A 17,731-nucleotide genomic window follows, 5' to 3' on the forward strand; every position below is an offset into this window, starting at 1 on the left:
GTGTAGCAAAAGACAACCAACAGTATCATTGTCAACCACTGAAGCTGAGTATCGAGCAACAGCAATGGCAGCTCAAGAGAGTACATGGTTGATACAATTGATGAATAATCTACATCAACCAGTAGATTATGCAATTTCGTTGTATTGTGACAACCAATCGGCAATTCGGCTGGCAGAGAATCCTGTCTTTCAAGCAAGAACTAAACATGTGGAAGTACATTACCACTTTGTTAGGGGAAAAGTTTTGCAAGAAGAGATTGAGATGAGGCAAATCAAGACAGATGAGCAAATTGCTGACTTGTTTACAAAAAGCTTGAGTGTTGGAAAGTTTGAACATTTCCGTCGTCAGCATGGCGTAATTCAAAGAATGGATGCTAACATTGAGGGGGAGTGTTGAAAATTCAATATTAGCCTAAATAAGTTCACACCTAAATTAATTTGATGTCATTGCTTACATCAATTTAGTTTTGATGTCACTGCTTACATCAATTTAGTTAGGTGAAAATTAAGTATTTTTCTCATGTTTTAATTTCAATGGTTTAGATTATTTAGTGCTTATTTTAATGAAAGGTTTAGATTGTTTCTTGTAACTTATAAATACCTTACTTGTATTTGAGTTTTATCATCCAACAATCAAAGCTTAATTATAAGCATTTGAAAGCTTTCTTAAGAGTTCTTCCCTTTTTCAATTTTGTGAGATTATTTTAAAGAGTTTTTTCTTCTTCTCGATCAATTAGAATTTTTACTCCATTTTGATTCAACACAAACATGGTTCGATTCTTAAGATTATATCTCTATAAAATTAATAAATTAATTTTTTAATCCCCAAATTACACTAAGATCCCTCATGCTCAGACAATCAACATAGATTTAAAACAATGAAGATTAACAAAGCAACCATTGATAACACATCAAATCAAAGGAAACAAAGAACAAATCTTGAAGAAGCTTATTTATGTGGAGACGTGACAGTATCAGTGACAGTGTGTGATAGCGCCAGTGCGAGAGAAACTGTCGATGAGAGAAAAGAAAGCGTAGTGAGATGAGACTAGGAAAAAATGACGAGAATTGAAAAAATGATTAATCAAAAAATATAAATAATTTTATGGAATAACAAATTTTTTATATTGACTCGTAATTTATTTTACAGCATAAATTAAGTAACATCCATAGTTAAAGAAATATTATTATTATTTAAGGTCTTGGCTTGAGCATCATGTATACAGGGTTGTTTGAGCATTTAATTTCAAATGATTGAGAGTTTTTAAACATATATTAACTTATATTCACATAGGTTAATAAAAATTAATTAATTTACATTAATCCACTCATTTTCAGCCAAATATTAGAAAATAAGGGGAAAAATTCGTAAAGTATTGTACCTCAAATAAAAAAAATTCTTAGAATTAAAAAAGTAGGGAAACCTATATTTGGTGGTCATTAAACTTTTAATGTGCTTTCACTTTAGTCATTAAACATTTAAAACTTGCATTATAATAACTAAACTTTTACTTCACTTTCATTATGATCACTCCCATTAGTTACTATTAAGAAATGTTGACATGATACATTAAAGTATTATTCTCACAAAAAATCTAAGATTCCAATTTTTATAGATGTCGCTAAGATCAAATTTTCGATGAACCGATCAATCGCAATGGTGGGAAGGATTTGTTTGGCCAAAATATTAACATAATTTGATTTCAAGATGATCCAACAGTTGATAGTGGCATATTAAAAAGTTTAAACTTTTAGTTTCGATTAGGATTCACTTGAGATTGGAGGAGATTGAAAAATTTTCCGACGAGTTTGAACCTGAGGAAAGAAATAGAAGAAGAAGAGTAACTTGATGATCTTTTTAATAGGAGAAATCATCAAACAACGACTAAACGACGATGAAAGAAGGAAGTTGTCTAATAGAAACTAAAAACTAAAACTTTCTGATCTATTACTATTATATCATATCAACTTGAAATTGAACAATATTAATATTATGACTAAATAGAGCTTTTTATCTTTGGAATTGACTGACAACCACTCGTTTATCGAAAACTCAACTTTTACAAACAATTGTAAATTTGAAAAATTAAGACTTCTTTGGAAGAAGACTTCACATTAATATTTCCTAAAGACAGCTAACGACTTAAAATATTGGTAAGCAATATTAAAAATACCCTAAAAATCAGTTACTACCCGTGTGATTTACCCAAAAATATTTATTTTTCATTTACTCGTTTATTTTAAAATCCAAAGAGATAGGGACTGGGACGCCAGAAAAAGTGGCCATGTGCGCCGATGCGGCGGGTTTTAAACATAATAATAGGACCCTTTTCACGCCAAATTTAACGGCCGTTTAGGTTTCTATTCCGTCCATAAAGTTCAGTTAGCGCCGCTAACTAAACTTTTTATAATAAAAAAATCTTATTTTTTTAAAATCTCTTTTTAAACGTCCTTAAATGATTAGGTTATTATTTGATCATACTAAAAATTGTTAGTCTTCTATTTAATCTTCATAAAAATTAGATTTTTTTAAACTTGTTTAAAAGGTTAATCTTTTATTTAATTATCTTAAAAGATTATACTTTTAAATGAGTAACCCTAAAAGATTATAATTTTATTTCAATATTTAACTACAAGCACTTAACTGACTAAAACAACCAATGTGGGAAAACCATTTCAATTGAATCAGATTTTTCCTCGTAAGCTTTGATACTAGTTAGTTTAGTAGGATAAGGGGTTAAATTCCTTAAATAAGGTACAAAGTTTAAATTCTGCTAATATAAATAGAACAAACAAAATTAAGAGAATTACCTTCATAATCAATTTTTACATTACATGATTCTAATTAATTAATTAATAAGTCAGATATTGGTTATCTTATAAAAAAAAATAACATCCTAAATATAAGGTGTTTATAAGTATTTATTGATCCAATACATGTTTAGAAAATAAAATCACATTAAATGAATAAGCTCAAATTAACATATAGTTGATAAAATGATCTAATTGATTGAAATATTTTGAAGGGTAAAATACAAATTTTATCACTGAACTTTACACTCTCTCCTATTTTGCTCACTAAACTTTAAAAGCTTTTAATTTCCTCACTTAACTTAATACATTGGGATTTTTTGGTTACTCCGTTGTTAAATAGTTAACGACGTTAAAACGACGTTATTTTTAAGAAAAACAAAATGTTCACCAAAAAGACATTGTTTTGCATCTATATAACAGCCCATTTATAACATTGTTAGTGAGAAAACGACTGAGTGACAAAAAAATCAATGTATTAAGTTCAACGAATAAATTGAAAAGATTTAAAGTACAGTGAGTAAAATAGAAGAGAGAGTAAAGTTCAGTTATCAAATTTGTAATTTACCCTATTTTGAAATTCACTTACCAGTTTAAAATTCAAGTTCTAATTTATTGAAATCAGATGAAATTAACCCTTTTAGTTTCATGCATACATTTCCATTTCCATTTTATAATTGTACTTTTAAACATCTATATGTCCCCCACCGTTAACTTCGTTAAACAGACATGTTAAACACACCAACCGGTGTTACCGGTCCCAACAATCTCAATTGTAGACGAAACACCGTCACCTCCAAAGCCGCGTAAAAATGGGTCCCCTTTGGTCGTTCGGTCTCAAAACATTAACCATTCCTTTCCCAGTTCATCTAATTTATCATTAAAAATTATTTCTTTTTAATCATGTCAAGCTTACAGTAATAGCTTCACTTCCAGGACTCACTTTCTCTTCATATACTGAATTTGAGAGAGATAAACAGCTGTATTTTCATGGGAAGTGATACATTCCCAGGCTGCTTCAGATTACATTGAAAATTCACCATATTTATTTTCTTTATTCTTTCTTCTAAACTAGTAGTGGGGTCATCTTAGTTTTCTCTGTAATGACAGCCTAATCAACAGCCTGGAAAAGTTGGGTTATATGTACTGCCGAAGCAGCTTGCACTTTCTATTTTTTTGAAGGATTCTTATTTTTTTTTTCTTGGCGACATTCATGTTATCTCAACTTGGAGTTTCTTTCCGAGAAAATTCAAAAAGAATTCAAACTCAAAAACCCCATTTCGGTGAATAGCTGCTTGTTTCCCATTTTGGCTTCATTTATGAGGTAAGGGCATTTGATGAAGTTTTGATCTTTGAAGTAAAGTTTATGTATTTGCATTGTGTTGTAATGTTAATTAGATTTCAGTCTTGGAAATATATGAACTTTGAGGGGTTGCAAATGAATCATTAGGAGTTTTTTTAGGTTAATTCTTTTGGAGTTTTGTGGGATTTTGGGGTTTCTTTAGACCTTAGTTTACTTGGTTCTTGGCAGGCAGTGTTATGATTCTTTTTTGTTAATTGTTTGTTGAGTTGGGAACTAGAGAACTGAAATTGTATTAGACATTGAGTTATTGAAAAAAGTTGAAGATGAAAATGGGGTATTTGGTGCCTTTGGTTTTAGCTGTTGTGTTGTTCGAGTTCCCGAGCTATGAAATACAGGCGGCATTTACGCCTGCAGATAATTACTTGATTGTTTGTGGTTCTTCAAAAGGTGTTACATTCCAAGATAGAACTTATGTTCCTGATTCAGGCCATTCTTCTCTTTCCTTGAAGAGTGGAAGTTCTTTTGTTGCTAGTTCTAATTCCAGTGTCCCATCTTCAATATATCAATCGGCTCGAATCTTCTCTGGCATTGCTTCTTACAAGTTCGATATCAAGAAAGAAGGTCGGCATTGGGTCCGGCTCTACTTTTATCCTCTTCTGAAATCAGGCCAGGACTTGAAGTCTGCTCCGATAACGGTTGTCACAGATGATATCGTGCTCTTGAACAACTTCACTTTCAAGAATTATAATGGTTCTTTTTTGTTCAAGGAGTATGCAATCAATGTGACTTCAGATGCATTGACTCTTACCTTCATTCCTTCGAACAATTTGGTTTCATTTGTTAATGCAATCGAAGTTGTCTCCATCCCAGATGCTGTCCTGCCAGATCAGGCATTAGCTTTGAATCCATCTGCTCCTGTTAGTGGTCTTTCAGAATTCGCCATGGAGACTGTTTATCGGTTGAACATGGGAGGGCCATTGATCACTTCTCAGAATGATACACTCGGAAGAACATGGGAGAATGATGCGAAATATCTCCATGTAAACAGCTCTGCTCTGAATGTTTCAGTCAATCCTGCTTCTATCAAATATACGGCTTCTGTTACACCGGAAACAGCACCGAATTGGGTCTATGCCACTGCCGAAGTCATGGGTGATGCAAATGTTACCACCATGACCTTCAATGTAACTTGGGTCTTCCAGGTTGATCCGAACTTCAGGCATTTAGTACGGGCTCATTTTTGTGATGTTGCGAGTTTATCACTCAACACATTGGTTTTCAACCTATACATAAATGATGATTATGCTGTTGCAAGTCTAGATCTATCAACATTGACGGGCGATCTAAACGTGCCTTACTTTAAGGACTTTATCTTCAATTCTTCAGTGGAATCCGATACTTTGACTGTTAGTATCGGTCCAGATACAATGGCAGACATCACTAATGCAACTATGAACGGATTGGAGATCATGAAAATCAGCAATGATGCCAGAAGCCTGGATGGACTTTCTTCTGTTAAGAATCTCCTTCCGGAATCATCCTCGAAGAATAACAAGACAGGGATAATAATCGGTTGTATTGTTGGAGTTGTATCTGCAGTGGCACTAATTGGAGTCTGCTATTGTTGTCTGGCTGCAAGGAAGTCAAAAGCTACTCAACAAGGACATTCATGGTTACCTTTTCCCTTATATGGAAACTCCCTGACCATGACAAAAAATTCCACTATATCGCAGAAGAGTGGAACATCAAGTTGCCTTCCTCGAATCTGGGTCGGTTCTTCTCCTTCCAGGAAATCCTTGATGCGACCAGCAAGTTCGATGAGAGCCTACTTCTTGGAGTTGGTGGTTTCGGGAGGGTCTACACCGGAACCCTTGAAGATGGGACTAAAGTTGCTGTCAAAAGAGGTAACCCCAGGTCTGAACAAGGTCTTGCTGAATTCCGTACTGAAATCGAAATGCTGTCTACACTTCGCCACCGCCAACTTGTCTCTCTGATTGGCTATTGTGATGAAAGATCGGAAATGGTTCTTGTTTATGAGTATATGGCTAATGGACCACTTAGAAGTCATCTTTATGGAACAAATCTACCTCCTCTATCGTGGAAGCAACGACTTGAAATATGCATTGGGGCTGCTAGGGGACTTCATTATCTCCACACAGGTGCAGCCCAAAGCATTATTCACCGTGATGTGAAGACAACAAACATTCTCTTGGATGAGAATTTTGTAGCCAAAGTAGCAGATTTTGGTCTTTCAAAAACCGGTCCAGCTTTAGATCAGACACATGTGAGTACTGCTGTCAAGGGTAGCTTCGGTTACCTTGATCCTGAATATTTCAGAAGGCAACAGCTCACGGAGAAGTCTGATGTGTATTCATTTGGGGTGGTTTTGATGGAAGTTCTCTGCACTAGGCCGGCTTTAAATCCGGTTCTCCCGAGAGAACAAGTTAATATCGCGGAATGGGCAATGACTTGGCAGAAGAAAGGCATGTTGGATCAAATAATGGACTCAAACCTGGTGGGGAAAGTGAATCCAGCTTCTCTTAAGAAATACGGAGAGACAGCTGAAAAGTGCTTGGCTGAACACGGCGTTGACAGGCCATCGATGGGAGATGTATTGTGGAATCTTGAATATGCTCTTCAGCTGGAGGAGACTTCATCAGCACTAATGGAACCCGACAATAACAGTACAAACCATATCCCAGCCATTCAGTTGACACCACTCGAGCCTTTCGATAATAGTGTAAGCATGATCGATGGTAATTCTGGTACTGATGACGATGCTGAAGATGCTGCCACTAGTGCAGTATTTTCACAACTCGTAAATCCTCGAGGAAGATAGACGACAATCAGTCCTGCCTGGTGATTTTAGCCAATGGACATCCTGCTAAGAAACTCGGTTGTCCTTGCTGGCCTGCTCGAGAGAATACTTCGAAAACATCCTGAGGGATTGAATGAAGGTTTTTCTACTCTTATTACAGTTCTGTTCTTTTTCTTCAAACTTTCATCCATAATATATTTAGTATGTAAAATAGTTGAGTGATAACTACCACTTAAATTCATCCGAAATTTGCATGTAATGTACAATAAATATTCCATTCTTGTTGATTTAATTCATTTATGATTACACAGTTACCAGATAAGGAATATTTTATTTGTCTTTTTTTTCACTGCATTATTATTTCTTGAGAACAAGAACTAAGTTATACAGGCACACGAGTGTCCTTAGCACCGATGTATTGATGTGATATTATACCTTAGCAGTATTGAAATATACATGAATTATATTATGTGGATCGTCATAATAATTTCATAAAATTTAATGATGTAATCCTCGTCTATGTTAAAATCACACTAATTTAAATGAAAAGTAAAAATAAAGAGTTAATTTAACCAAAACAATAATAATCAAATTGATAAAACGTGCAAAGGTGTTTGATGCTCCCATGGAAGGGGTTGCGACGATAATCGAGCGCAGTGCTCGGCTTGTTCAGTTAACACTTCAGGCTCGCATGATGGACAAACCGGTGGTGACTAAAACTGCAGTCTTTCACCGCTGTTCTTTTCATTGGATGCTGCCTTCAAGCCCATGGATTAGGCTTAATACTGATGCTGCTTGGACAGAAACTGATGGTCGTGCTCGGTGTGGAGTTGCTAAAGATAGTTCTGGCACTTGGTTATTTGGGTTTTCCAAGTTTATTGGAATATGCTTGATAATCGATGCTGAGTTGTGGGGTGCCTTTGTTGGTCTTACCTTCGCTTGGAATGCTGGTTTTCGTCAGGTAATTCTTGAACTTGATAGTATGGAAGCCTTAAGGATTCTTAAGTCGGATTACAATGGAACTCACTCGTTAAGATGGCATATCAATGAATTGAGGAGACGTAATTCGTGTGTTCAAATCCAACATGTTCTTCGTAATGGAAACAAAGTTGCCGACGTTTTGGCGAAAGGTGCTTCTTTAGCCAACTTAGATCCGATTCTTATTGATTCCCCGCCGATCTCGATCACTAAACTCCTTCTTGAAGATATGCTAGTGCTTGATTCTGTTAATGGCTAATCAGCATACAAATGAAAAATTGTATAAGTGTTGATGTTATTTACCGTTGGGGATCAGCTGTCGAGCCATGGTGGAAGTGGGGATAAAGGGAGAGGAAACAAGTAGAACACATAGTATCACAAATGATGCTTTCATTCTGGGACTCTTTTGTTTTACTACTAATCAGTTTTTGGTTTGGATGAAGCATTACCTCTCTCGACTGCTATTTATAGCCCAATATTTCATGTGTTTTATTCAGGGTTTGAACAATTCCAGTATTCGATCATTCACTCTATGAAGCCAACAAAATTGAGAAAGGGAGGACTGAAGATATTTCCATGGCCGACAACGAGTGCATTAAAGTTTAGGACTTGTTTTTCCACATAACAAGATATTTATAGATGTTGTCTCTTTCTTTATTATATATGTATACATTCCCTCACTTGGAAGAAGAAACAAAATTCATAGTTGTGAAGAACATTCAAGTTTTTTTTAAAATTTTATTTTATATCCAATAACATGAATAATTATTTGACTTATTGATAGTTAAGGTTCTCTTAGAAGTTACTAAATTATAATATGTTATTCAAATTTGTTATTGTTAGATTGAAAGTGATTTTAAAAATTATTTTAAAAAAAAAATTAAAGTACCTTTTAAAATAAATGATGTAGAAAGTTATAATTTATTAACTTAAGTGTTTATCATTATGTAAAAAAATATTGTAAGAAGTTAAAGTGTTTATTATTAATCGCTGGTTGTAGAAAGGTATAATTTATTAATTGAAGATATAATTTGTCCTCGTCTTTGCAGTTCTCGATCTGGATTAGTTGATCAATAGATCGGATACCAGTGATTAATTCAAAAAAGTATTTATTTTAAAGTATAATAAATTATAAAATATGAAGAATTGATAATGTTATTATGATAATTTCATACTCAATTTTTTTTTAATTTTTGTGTTTAAATTTAAAAGTGTACTTGGATCTCAATCTTTAAATTAAATATAAATATATTTAAATCTATAATTTTTTAATTATGGGATAATAATAATTTCAATCAAATTAATAATTGTATTATGCTAAATAAAAAGTTAATTGACCTCAAGTCTACTTCTGTTAGTGTCCCCTGCAATTTTTATTGACCAATTCAAAGTCATGAATAGTTAGATCATTGAAAAGTAAAGATTATAAAAATTGGATAGCAAAAGCAGTGAGTGCATTAAATTTATGACATTTTCCACAAAGAAAAAGAAACATTATGAATAGTTAGTGTCTTTCCTTTATCACTTGGAGAAATAATTTCCCCCACTCTTACTCACCCCCACACACACACAAATCATGTGTAGTTATTGTGTCTTTCTCCATCACTTTGAAAGAAAATTGCATTAGAATTAACATAGTGAATAAACCTTAAAAATATGATAAGTATATGCACGAACTAAATGACCTAAATGCTTATTGAAGATTTCTTGGAACGCTTTTATCTATTTCATCTGGCAGGAAAGGAATCAACGTATTTTCCAGGGTCGGCAAAGATCGATTGATATTTTGTTTAATGACATTATTGAAACTGTTAGCATTAGACTTAGGGGCAAAGCTATTAATAGACTTGATAGCACTAACCAATTGCTTTGTAATGCTTGGGGTATAGTCTAACCAATCTTTGGTTTTTTTGTATTTAGGTTGCTTTGTCTCTTTGTTGGTTGATTTGTTATAGCATAACATTGCTATTTTGGGTAATAAATTCTGATTTATCCAACAACAACAAAAAATGACCTAAATGGTTAAAAAATATTTTGTTAATTCTTCAAGTCTTGAGTTTGAGTATTGTGTATGTATAGGTACGAGCCTTCATTGCTAAATGATTAAGAGTCTTTGAACACATATTACCTTATATTCACTCTCTATATATAATATTTTTAACAATAAGATTTAATTTAGAAAAAAACACATTTTATCTTTCTAAATTAATTTTTATACTTACCATTTTATAGTTATTATTTTAATCCTTACTTTTTGATTTTATGTATTTTATTTTAATTTCTCAAATAATTTAATTTTTTTTTAGTTTAATGTATAAGATCAAGCACATTCAAGAACTAAATATCATCCGATTTATAAACGAGAAGGAATATGAATAGTATACCATTATATAAAATAATAGTTTAAATATCACTTTGACCAATTCATATTAAAATGTATGTTGGCTCATTTGAATCTCTTATTAGTTCTCTTCCCCAGTCAATATCATTCTCTTCTGTAATTTTAGTGGAGTTACATCATTGTTCGAATCATTATATTTGTTCATCTTCGTCTATGATCCACTTCATCAACAATTAATATAATATTGTTAATGATATTAAGAAAATATTATTATGGAAGAATTCATCGAGTGACTTTATTGATAAAAGAGAATATTGTTATTTAGGTATTTAATTCGAGTAATTATATTTATAGAGTGTATTTATTGTATTAATTGATTAAAAATTACTAAATAAATATTATATTATAATTATTCTAAACTATTAATATATGTATATATATATATGTTACTAATTATGTTAATTGGTTTTCTATGAGGTTTTGAAGATTGTAGTGCATATCTATTAATAGTGGTGGATTTCTCCCGTCCAACACTGTTTATGTTCATATATATATATATATATGAATACAATGAAAGTTTTCAAAACTATTACACCATCCTTATTAAAATGTTATTGGGTACCTACAGGCGGTTCAGCAAACAGAAAGGAACTATCAGAAATCTCCCAAGCCAGAGCAGCCAGACCATCGGCCACCCGGTTACCCTCCCTAGGCACGTGGTTGAACTGAAGCCAACAAGGGCTTTCATATTTTTTAAGAAGCACGGGAATGAAGTAAAATCCCATGCGTCACAAATTTTCTTTCCAAAAAAAAAGACATGATTTTGAGAACAACCCTTTCAATTTGTGTATATTACAATTAGATCTTCATCTCATTTTATCATTGTTTGATAGTTTCTTCGATCGGAAATATCATTAAAGTTTTTTTTCTTTACTTTCTTTTAGTTTAAATCGTCACATAATTTTATAATCCTTTTACATCTTAACTAAGACTAAAAATTTAAAACTTTTCAATTCGCCGTTGTTAATCTTGGAATTAACTTGAAACTAAATTATGTTTATCTTCTAGTAAAACGAATCCTTCCGACTATTAGTTAAGATTGATAGATGACTGTAATATACATTTTAAAAGTTTAGTGATTAAAAGAGAAAATATTAAATATTTAGTGACTAACAGTGAAGTTTACCCTAAAACATAATATTTCACTAATTTAACCATCATAGGTTACCTTTTTACAATTTCCAAAATAAACCCATCGAAAAGAAATGCGGGGTTAGGTTTTGAAGGAAGATACAGTGACACTAAAATACAGTCTTCCACCAACAGTGCAAATTTTTCCGAAGATGTTGGCCTTATCCTGTGCTCCACCTGCTTATCCTGCGCTCTCTCACACACCTTCAAGACCCAAATGCACCGCAATCCGTTCAAGCTTTAGTTATGACCACCCTTTTGTCCCAGAGGTATATGTATATATGTTCCCATAAACACTGTTTTTCTTTTCTTGGATTGGTCATTTTAGTGGGCGGCGGGGAGGAACAAGAAGAAGTTTTAAAAAAGCCAGTTCAAGGCACCTTTTTTCATGCTAGGAACTATTGATGTGTAAATACAAGAACCCATTTCTATGAACTTGTAAAATGATAAAGTTCTTTGCTGGTTTAGTGAGAAAGGATGAAACTTTGTTGAGGTTCGATTTTCCTAGGAAATAATCAGAAAATCTAGGTTTTATTGGGAATTCATTATTGGGCCAAGTTTTTGCTTCTTGGATAATTGATAAGGACTTTGAAGGAAATTTTTTCCTGGTTTAAACTGAAACACTTAATTCAAGTCAAAGTTTAAAGAGAATTCAAGTTTGAGTCTTTTGAATTCTGAGTCTGGTTATGAGATAACATGACAACTTTTTCTCGAGAACTAAACAAAGTTTGTACATTGTTGAGTAGTTAATAAGATATATATTCAAGTATTTACAGAGATTGAAGTGTTAGCTTAAATTTCTAGTTTCGATTGCTGTAAAACTATTAGCCAAGCATTTTTATGAAGCTTTTATAGATGGATTGGGAATGTGAACCCTTGGCATTGATGTATATTCCATTTTATTTTGCTATGAGCACTGAAACTTTCGTGTACTTTGAAGTGTTAGCACCAGTTCAAGTTTTGAATGCTGTAGAACTGTAGAATTTGTAGTTTTAACCCATAGAGTTGCTTTATTTATCTGCACTGCAGGTTGCAAAAGCTGCAGATTCTCTGTGCTCTGAATTTAGGGCCGTTGATAATCTGGTCGCTTGCAATTCCTCCCGTGTTCTTAAAGCTTTTCAAAATGCTAGGGTTGGATCTCATGTAAGTTACACATTTATTTGCAGTTGAGAAACCATATTCTGCTTAAATATGTTATTAGAATCTTTGAGGTATCTTATGGCCTTGTACATGTATACATGTGAACATATAATTGTATATCCATGTATGGATATGCATGGCCTGTTATAACATGTATTTTTCAATCGGTTAATAATGCTGGAGGGCGTGCTGCCTTTATTAATATGCTTATTTTGTAACCAGCACTTTGCTGGGTCTACTGGCTATGGTCATGATGAAGCTGGTGGACGAGAAGCTCTAGACCAAGCATTTGCGGAAATTGTTGGGGCTGAGTCAGCAATAGTGCGTTCTCAGGTTTTCTCTATGTGCCTTCAACATTTGGATATTATGAATTCTTTATAGTTATCACTAATTCTTAAAAATCCTGTTGGCCATTTGGCCACCAGTTCTTCTCAGGTACTCATGCTATTGCTTGTGCACTGTTTGCTTTTCTAAGGCCAGGGGATGAGGTAAGCTATCTTGGTTGATAGTTCTGCACTACCTTGGTAGTTATACGATATTCAATAGCTTTTATTCAAATAGAATATGCTTGGGATTAATTTGATTGTCAGCTTTTGGCAGTGGCTGGTTCACCTTATGACACCTTAGAGGAAGTTATTGGAAAGAGGGATTCTCATGGAGTGGGTTCCCTGAAAGATTTTGGAGTGTTGTATCGGGAACTTCCTGTATGCTTCTAATAACTACACCTAATAAATTTCAGCTTCTGGTTATCAATGTGCTCTGAAATTGGTCTTCTTACAGCTAACCGAAGATGGTGGACTTGACTGGGATGCACTCACCAGTTCTTTGAAACCTCATACAAAATGTGCTCTCATACAGAGATCATGTGGTTACTCATGGCGTCGGAGTTTAAGTGTAAAAGAGATAGGGAGAGCAATACAGATAATTAAGGTAAACTGTTCATATTCTGCAAATATGATGGGAACACGATTGAATTTATTCATTGAAATGACCTCATTGCCGCGATAAAATCTAAGGGTTTCGGCTTGAGATGACCTAATTGCAACTTACACTGACAAATTATATTGTCTGGCTTTGATGGAAATGTTTTTATTAGTTCATTAAAGTACTTATTCATTATTCTCCTGTCTGAAAGGTGGAAAATGAAATTTTGTAGAAAAAAGAGACGGGATATTGTCTTGAAATTTCTTTATGCATTAGCATCTTGTTTAGTTATAATCATTTTCTGTTTTTCTTTTTAGCTTGGAAATCGTACTACTTTCACCCAGTTGATGTCCCCTCTCAATTCTCTTTTGTTTGAACAGAAGCAGAACCCTAACTGTTTGGTCATGGTAGATAATTGCTATGGTGAATTTGTGGAAAGCATTGAGCCTCCGATGGTGGTAGGTGGAGTATTTCACTTCTTTTTTTCTTTTTCTTTTTTCTGAAGAAGGGTAACCGTGGTTTTCAATGGTGGGCAGGGTGCAGATTTGATTGCCGGAAGTTTGATAAAGAATCCCGGTGGAACCATCGCACCATGTGGTGGATATGTTGCTGGTAGTAAAAAATGGGTTGATGCTGCAGCAGCTCGTTTATCAGCACCAGGCCTAGGAGTTGACAGTGGTGCAACACCCGGTGATATTATGCGTGCCTTTTTCCAGGGGTTGTTTCTTGCACCCCAATTGGTTGGCGAGGCAATTAAGGTGCATGAGCATGTTTCTTAGCCCACTAATTTTGTTTATTTATTATTCCCTTTTTCCCTTCTATGCAGCAATCAAAAACACGTATACTTCTTTATTTCCAGGGAACCTTTCTGGTTGCTGAAGTTATGGCTTCTGAAGGGTATAAGGTGCAGCCTCTTCCTCGAGTCCCCCGGAATGATACAGTACAGGTTTGCTTTCTGACTGCTCATTCTTACCCTATGTTTTTTCGCATTTCTATAGTAGATATGTTATATTATAAGAGTATCATTGTTTTAAGAAATGGTTTTACATTCTGGTTAGTTCATCAATATTTTCGTTTTTTGTACATTTCTTTTTCTACAAAATGATGAAAACATACGGAAATATCATTTTGCTCTTCTTTTCAGGCAGTGCAGCTTGGAAGTCGGGAACTTCTCCTTGCTTTCTGCGAAGCTGTACAGAGAAGCTCCCCCGTAGGTTCATTCACCAAGCCAGTTCCTGGTACAACTGCAGGATATGCATCAGAGGTCGGATCATATTTTACCTCGACCTTTATCTTTTATTTCATTTGGTATAGCTGGTATCTTTTACCTCCACTTTATCTTTTACAGCTTATGATACCATAAAGGTGCAGAAATGTCGGTGGTGAGTGCTTCTCTTATTGTATAAATACTATTGATTACTAGAATAATAGATCATCATTCATTCCCCTACATTTCTCTGCACCTTTATGATAGATATCCTGAGATAACAAAACTCTAACAAGTTCTATCATAGCCTCCGACGCCTTAGCCTGTTATGAATCCTTGTTTGTGATCAAGTCATAGGAAGATTAATGGGAATGCTAGTAGTCGCCTTCCCCTATTCTTGGAATGACCTTTAGGGTTTTGGGTAGCTCAGCTCGTTGAAGGGAGACTGAAACCATTAGGACTCGTTAAAAGAGAGATCAAGATTTTTTAAGGATTTTTTTTATGAAATTCTGACTTCGGGGTTTATTATTTGATCAAGTATAGTGAACAAAGCCTTCCAAGTCGTGAAATTGGAAGTTGTAAAGCGGGTAGAACTGAATGATTTGGACAGTGTTGGCATCTGAATTGATTACCACAGGGGCTGGGTGTTGGAGGCCACGATCGAAAGTTCTGTTACCATAAAGTGCAGAGAATGATGATCTATTATTCCAATAATATGCAGTATTTATACAATAAGAGAGTCTAAACTATCTCCTGAAATATTTGAGAATCAACTCAAAGAAAATAAAAACTGAAAAGATAATTGTTGTTGCTGCAAATTAGAACCAAAAAGATAGTTGTTGCTGCTCCAGAGTAGGGCCTGACTAAGTCATGCACTGATACTGTGGACTGCTTGAACTTGAGCATTATCCCGATTCTTAGGCTTATCATGGTCGTAAGTTAAACAAGTAGTCCAATTCAACCAAATTAGAGCTTTTAAGTACCGTTACCAAAGGTTACCAAAAAGTTGTATTCTTTTTTCTTTCTACCCCTTTTGTATTACTTATAGAGAATTGCACCTATACTTTATCAGGTTATATTTGCTGATGGAACCTTCATCGATGGGAGTACAAGTGAACTCTCATGCGACGGACCTCTAAGAGAACCATACGCTGTGTTTTGCCAGGTTTATATTCAATGAGATTCCATGTCTGGTCTGTTATATTTGTTATCACAACTGAAACCTGTAAATTTATCGGTTAATATGTTTGTCCTTCTGAATCATAAATTCACTTGAATCAACTCGTATTTAGGGTGGTACCCACTGGACTCAATGGGGACTAGTTCTGGGTGATGTTCTGAAATCTCTCTCATATGAAAATCGAAGTTTGAGAACATACGAGGCAAATGTGTTTCATTGTTATTCATCAAAGGGCATGTAGTCTTCTAAGGCTGGCATCGGAGTTGGGACATTTGTTGCCATTATCAGCAGAGCTTATTGCCAAAGTTTTACTTAAATATGGAATTAAAGCTCGGTCGATCCGGATATTTTGAGGTAATAAGGCATTCTTTTTCGTTCTTCGCCATTTTACTGTCGTTTCTTATTTAAACGAGCATCTCAACTCGCTACTCAAGCTATACGAAACATTCCCGAACAAGAACACAAGTAAATAATGATTTGGTGACACCCTTCTGAGATAACTGTTTATGGCTCATTATCATTCGGAACTATCTCCAAATTTTGGATGCAAAAAAATCTGGACATGAATGCTGTACAAACTTTAAATGTTCATTTCGGAGTACATGTATGTTTAACTATAAGACAATGAATGTAAGATCGAATTTTGATAAATGTTTTTTTAAAAACTTGAAACAAATGTGACGAATGTTGATCAAACACATTTTTTTCATATCTTTAATTTAACGCTCTTCTAATTAAGCTATCCCCGCTAATGCAATTTGTTTAGAAGTGTAGTTTTTTAACAACGAATTCTGATGTATCATACTGATTTAATTTTTTTATTAAATTGTAAATATAGATTTTTCAATAAAAAATCAACACCTTTAATAATTATTGTAGAAGCCTTGGGTAATTATTAAGGTAAAACATCATCCCATTGGACAGGATATCCAGTGATATCAACGGAGAGGGTTAAATTACATAACTGACACCGTTTTTTTTTTATTTTACTTTTCTGATACCGTTTGACTAATATTTCCAGAAGTAGCACCCTTTCTACTGAGTTGGCAAAGGTGCGTCCCCGGGGACGCGCTTTACCCGTGTTTTCGCTGAGTTGGATGCCACGTGTGGAAGGCGCGACGCGCCTTTGCCATATCAGCAGACACGTGTGGAAAGCGCATCCCCTGGGACGTGCCTTCCATTAAATGTCATAAATGCCCCCATCCGTTTTTCCTAACTACCCCTCCTCCTCCCCTATATAAACCCCCTCAACCCTCCCTCATTCTTCACACCAAAATCATATTCTCTTCTCTTATGTAACTCAAATTCTCCAACTATTTGAGTTTTAAATTTGTTATTAGTGGTAAGAAATTTATTTTATGTTAGTATTTTAAATAGTTATTATTTTATATTATATTATGTAAATATTATTTTTTATTAAAATAATATTAATAATTATTTATTTAGAATTAAATTTTTTTGCTAATTATATTGTTTTGTCTACAGTATAATGGAAAACGAAATGCTGTTGCGGGATATTGATCATATCTCCAGACATTTTAGCGATATGGTAATATTTTTTATATTAATGTTAATATTTAAATTTATTTATTTAAAGTATTATGAATTTATATTAATTTTATTTTTTATAATGTATATTATTTAGGATGCTGATCGTATTTTAGAGACTTTTATTAAAAATCCACGTATACCGAACCGAACGTATTTTGCCATATTTGGCTTCTGCCGGGTTCGGGTATATTGCACAATTATAGGTTGCAAACTCGAACCTGTCCTAATTTCTGCACTGATTGAGAGGTGGAGGCCCGAGACACACTTTTCACCTTCCATGTGGAGAG

General features: G+C 34.1%; 1 protein-coding gene and 1 pseudogene across 1 annotated transcript; both read left to right on the forward strand.

Moving 5' to 3' along the window:
* Positions 1-3,739: 3,739 nt before the first annotated feature.
* On the forward strand, positions 3,740-7,254 carry LOC120160390 (annotated as a pseudogene).
* Positions 7,255-11,523: 4,269 nt separating this feature from the next.
* On the forward strand, positions 11,524-16,548 carry LOC120160392 (uncharacterized protein YnbB-like). The gene is made up of 12 exons (XM_039170808.1): positions 11,524-11,711; positions 12,472-12,585; positions 12,805-12,915; positions 13,008-13,070; positions 13,173-13,286; positions 13,363-13,512; positions 13,887-13,964; positions 14,043-14,264; positions 14,366-14,452; positions 14,651-14,770; positions 15,786-15,878; positions 16,006-16,548. The coding sequence occupies exons 1-12, from the start codon at positions 11,595-11,597 to the stop codon at positions 16,132-16,134; spliced, it is 1,398 nt and encodes a 465-aa protein (XP_039026739.1). The 5' UTR covers positions 11,524-11,594; the 3' UTR covers positions 16,135-16,548.
* Positions 16,549-17,731: the final 1,183 nt, after the last annotated feature.

Source organism: Hibiscus syriacus, unplaced genomic scaffold, assembly GCF_006381635.1.
Source record: "Hibiscus syriacus cultivar Baekdansim isolate YM2019G1 unplaced genomic scaffold, ASM638163v2 tig00111392_pilon, whole genome shotgun sequence".
NCBI classification, from domain to species: domain Eukaryota; kingdom Viridiplantae; phylum Streptophyta; class Magnoliopsida; order Malvales; family Malvaceae; genus Hibiscus; species Hibiscus syriacus.

Bases quoted from the DNA above. Each gene is read 5' to 3' on its own strand.
- LOC120160392 (XM_039170808.1), top strand. From the start codon at position 11,595: ATGTTGGCCTTATCCTGTGCTCCACCTGCTTATCCTGCGCTCTCTCAC. The intron at 12,586-12,804 runs GTAAGTTACACA...TTTTGTAACCAG, and splicing joins ATGCTAGGGTTGGATCTCAT to CACTTTGCTGGGTCTACTGG. The intron at 14,265-14,365 runs GTGCATGAGCAT...CTTTATTTCCAG, and splicing joins TGGTTGGCGAGGCAATTAAG to GGAACCTTTCTGGTTGCTGA.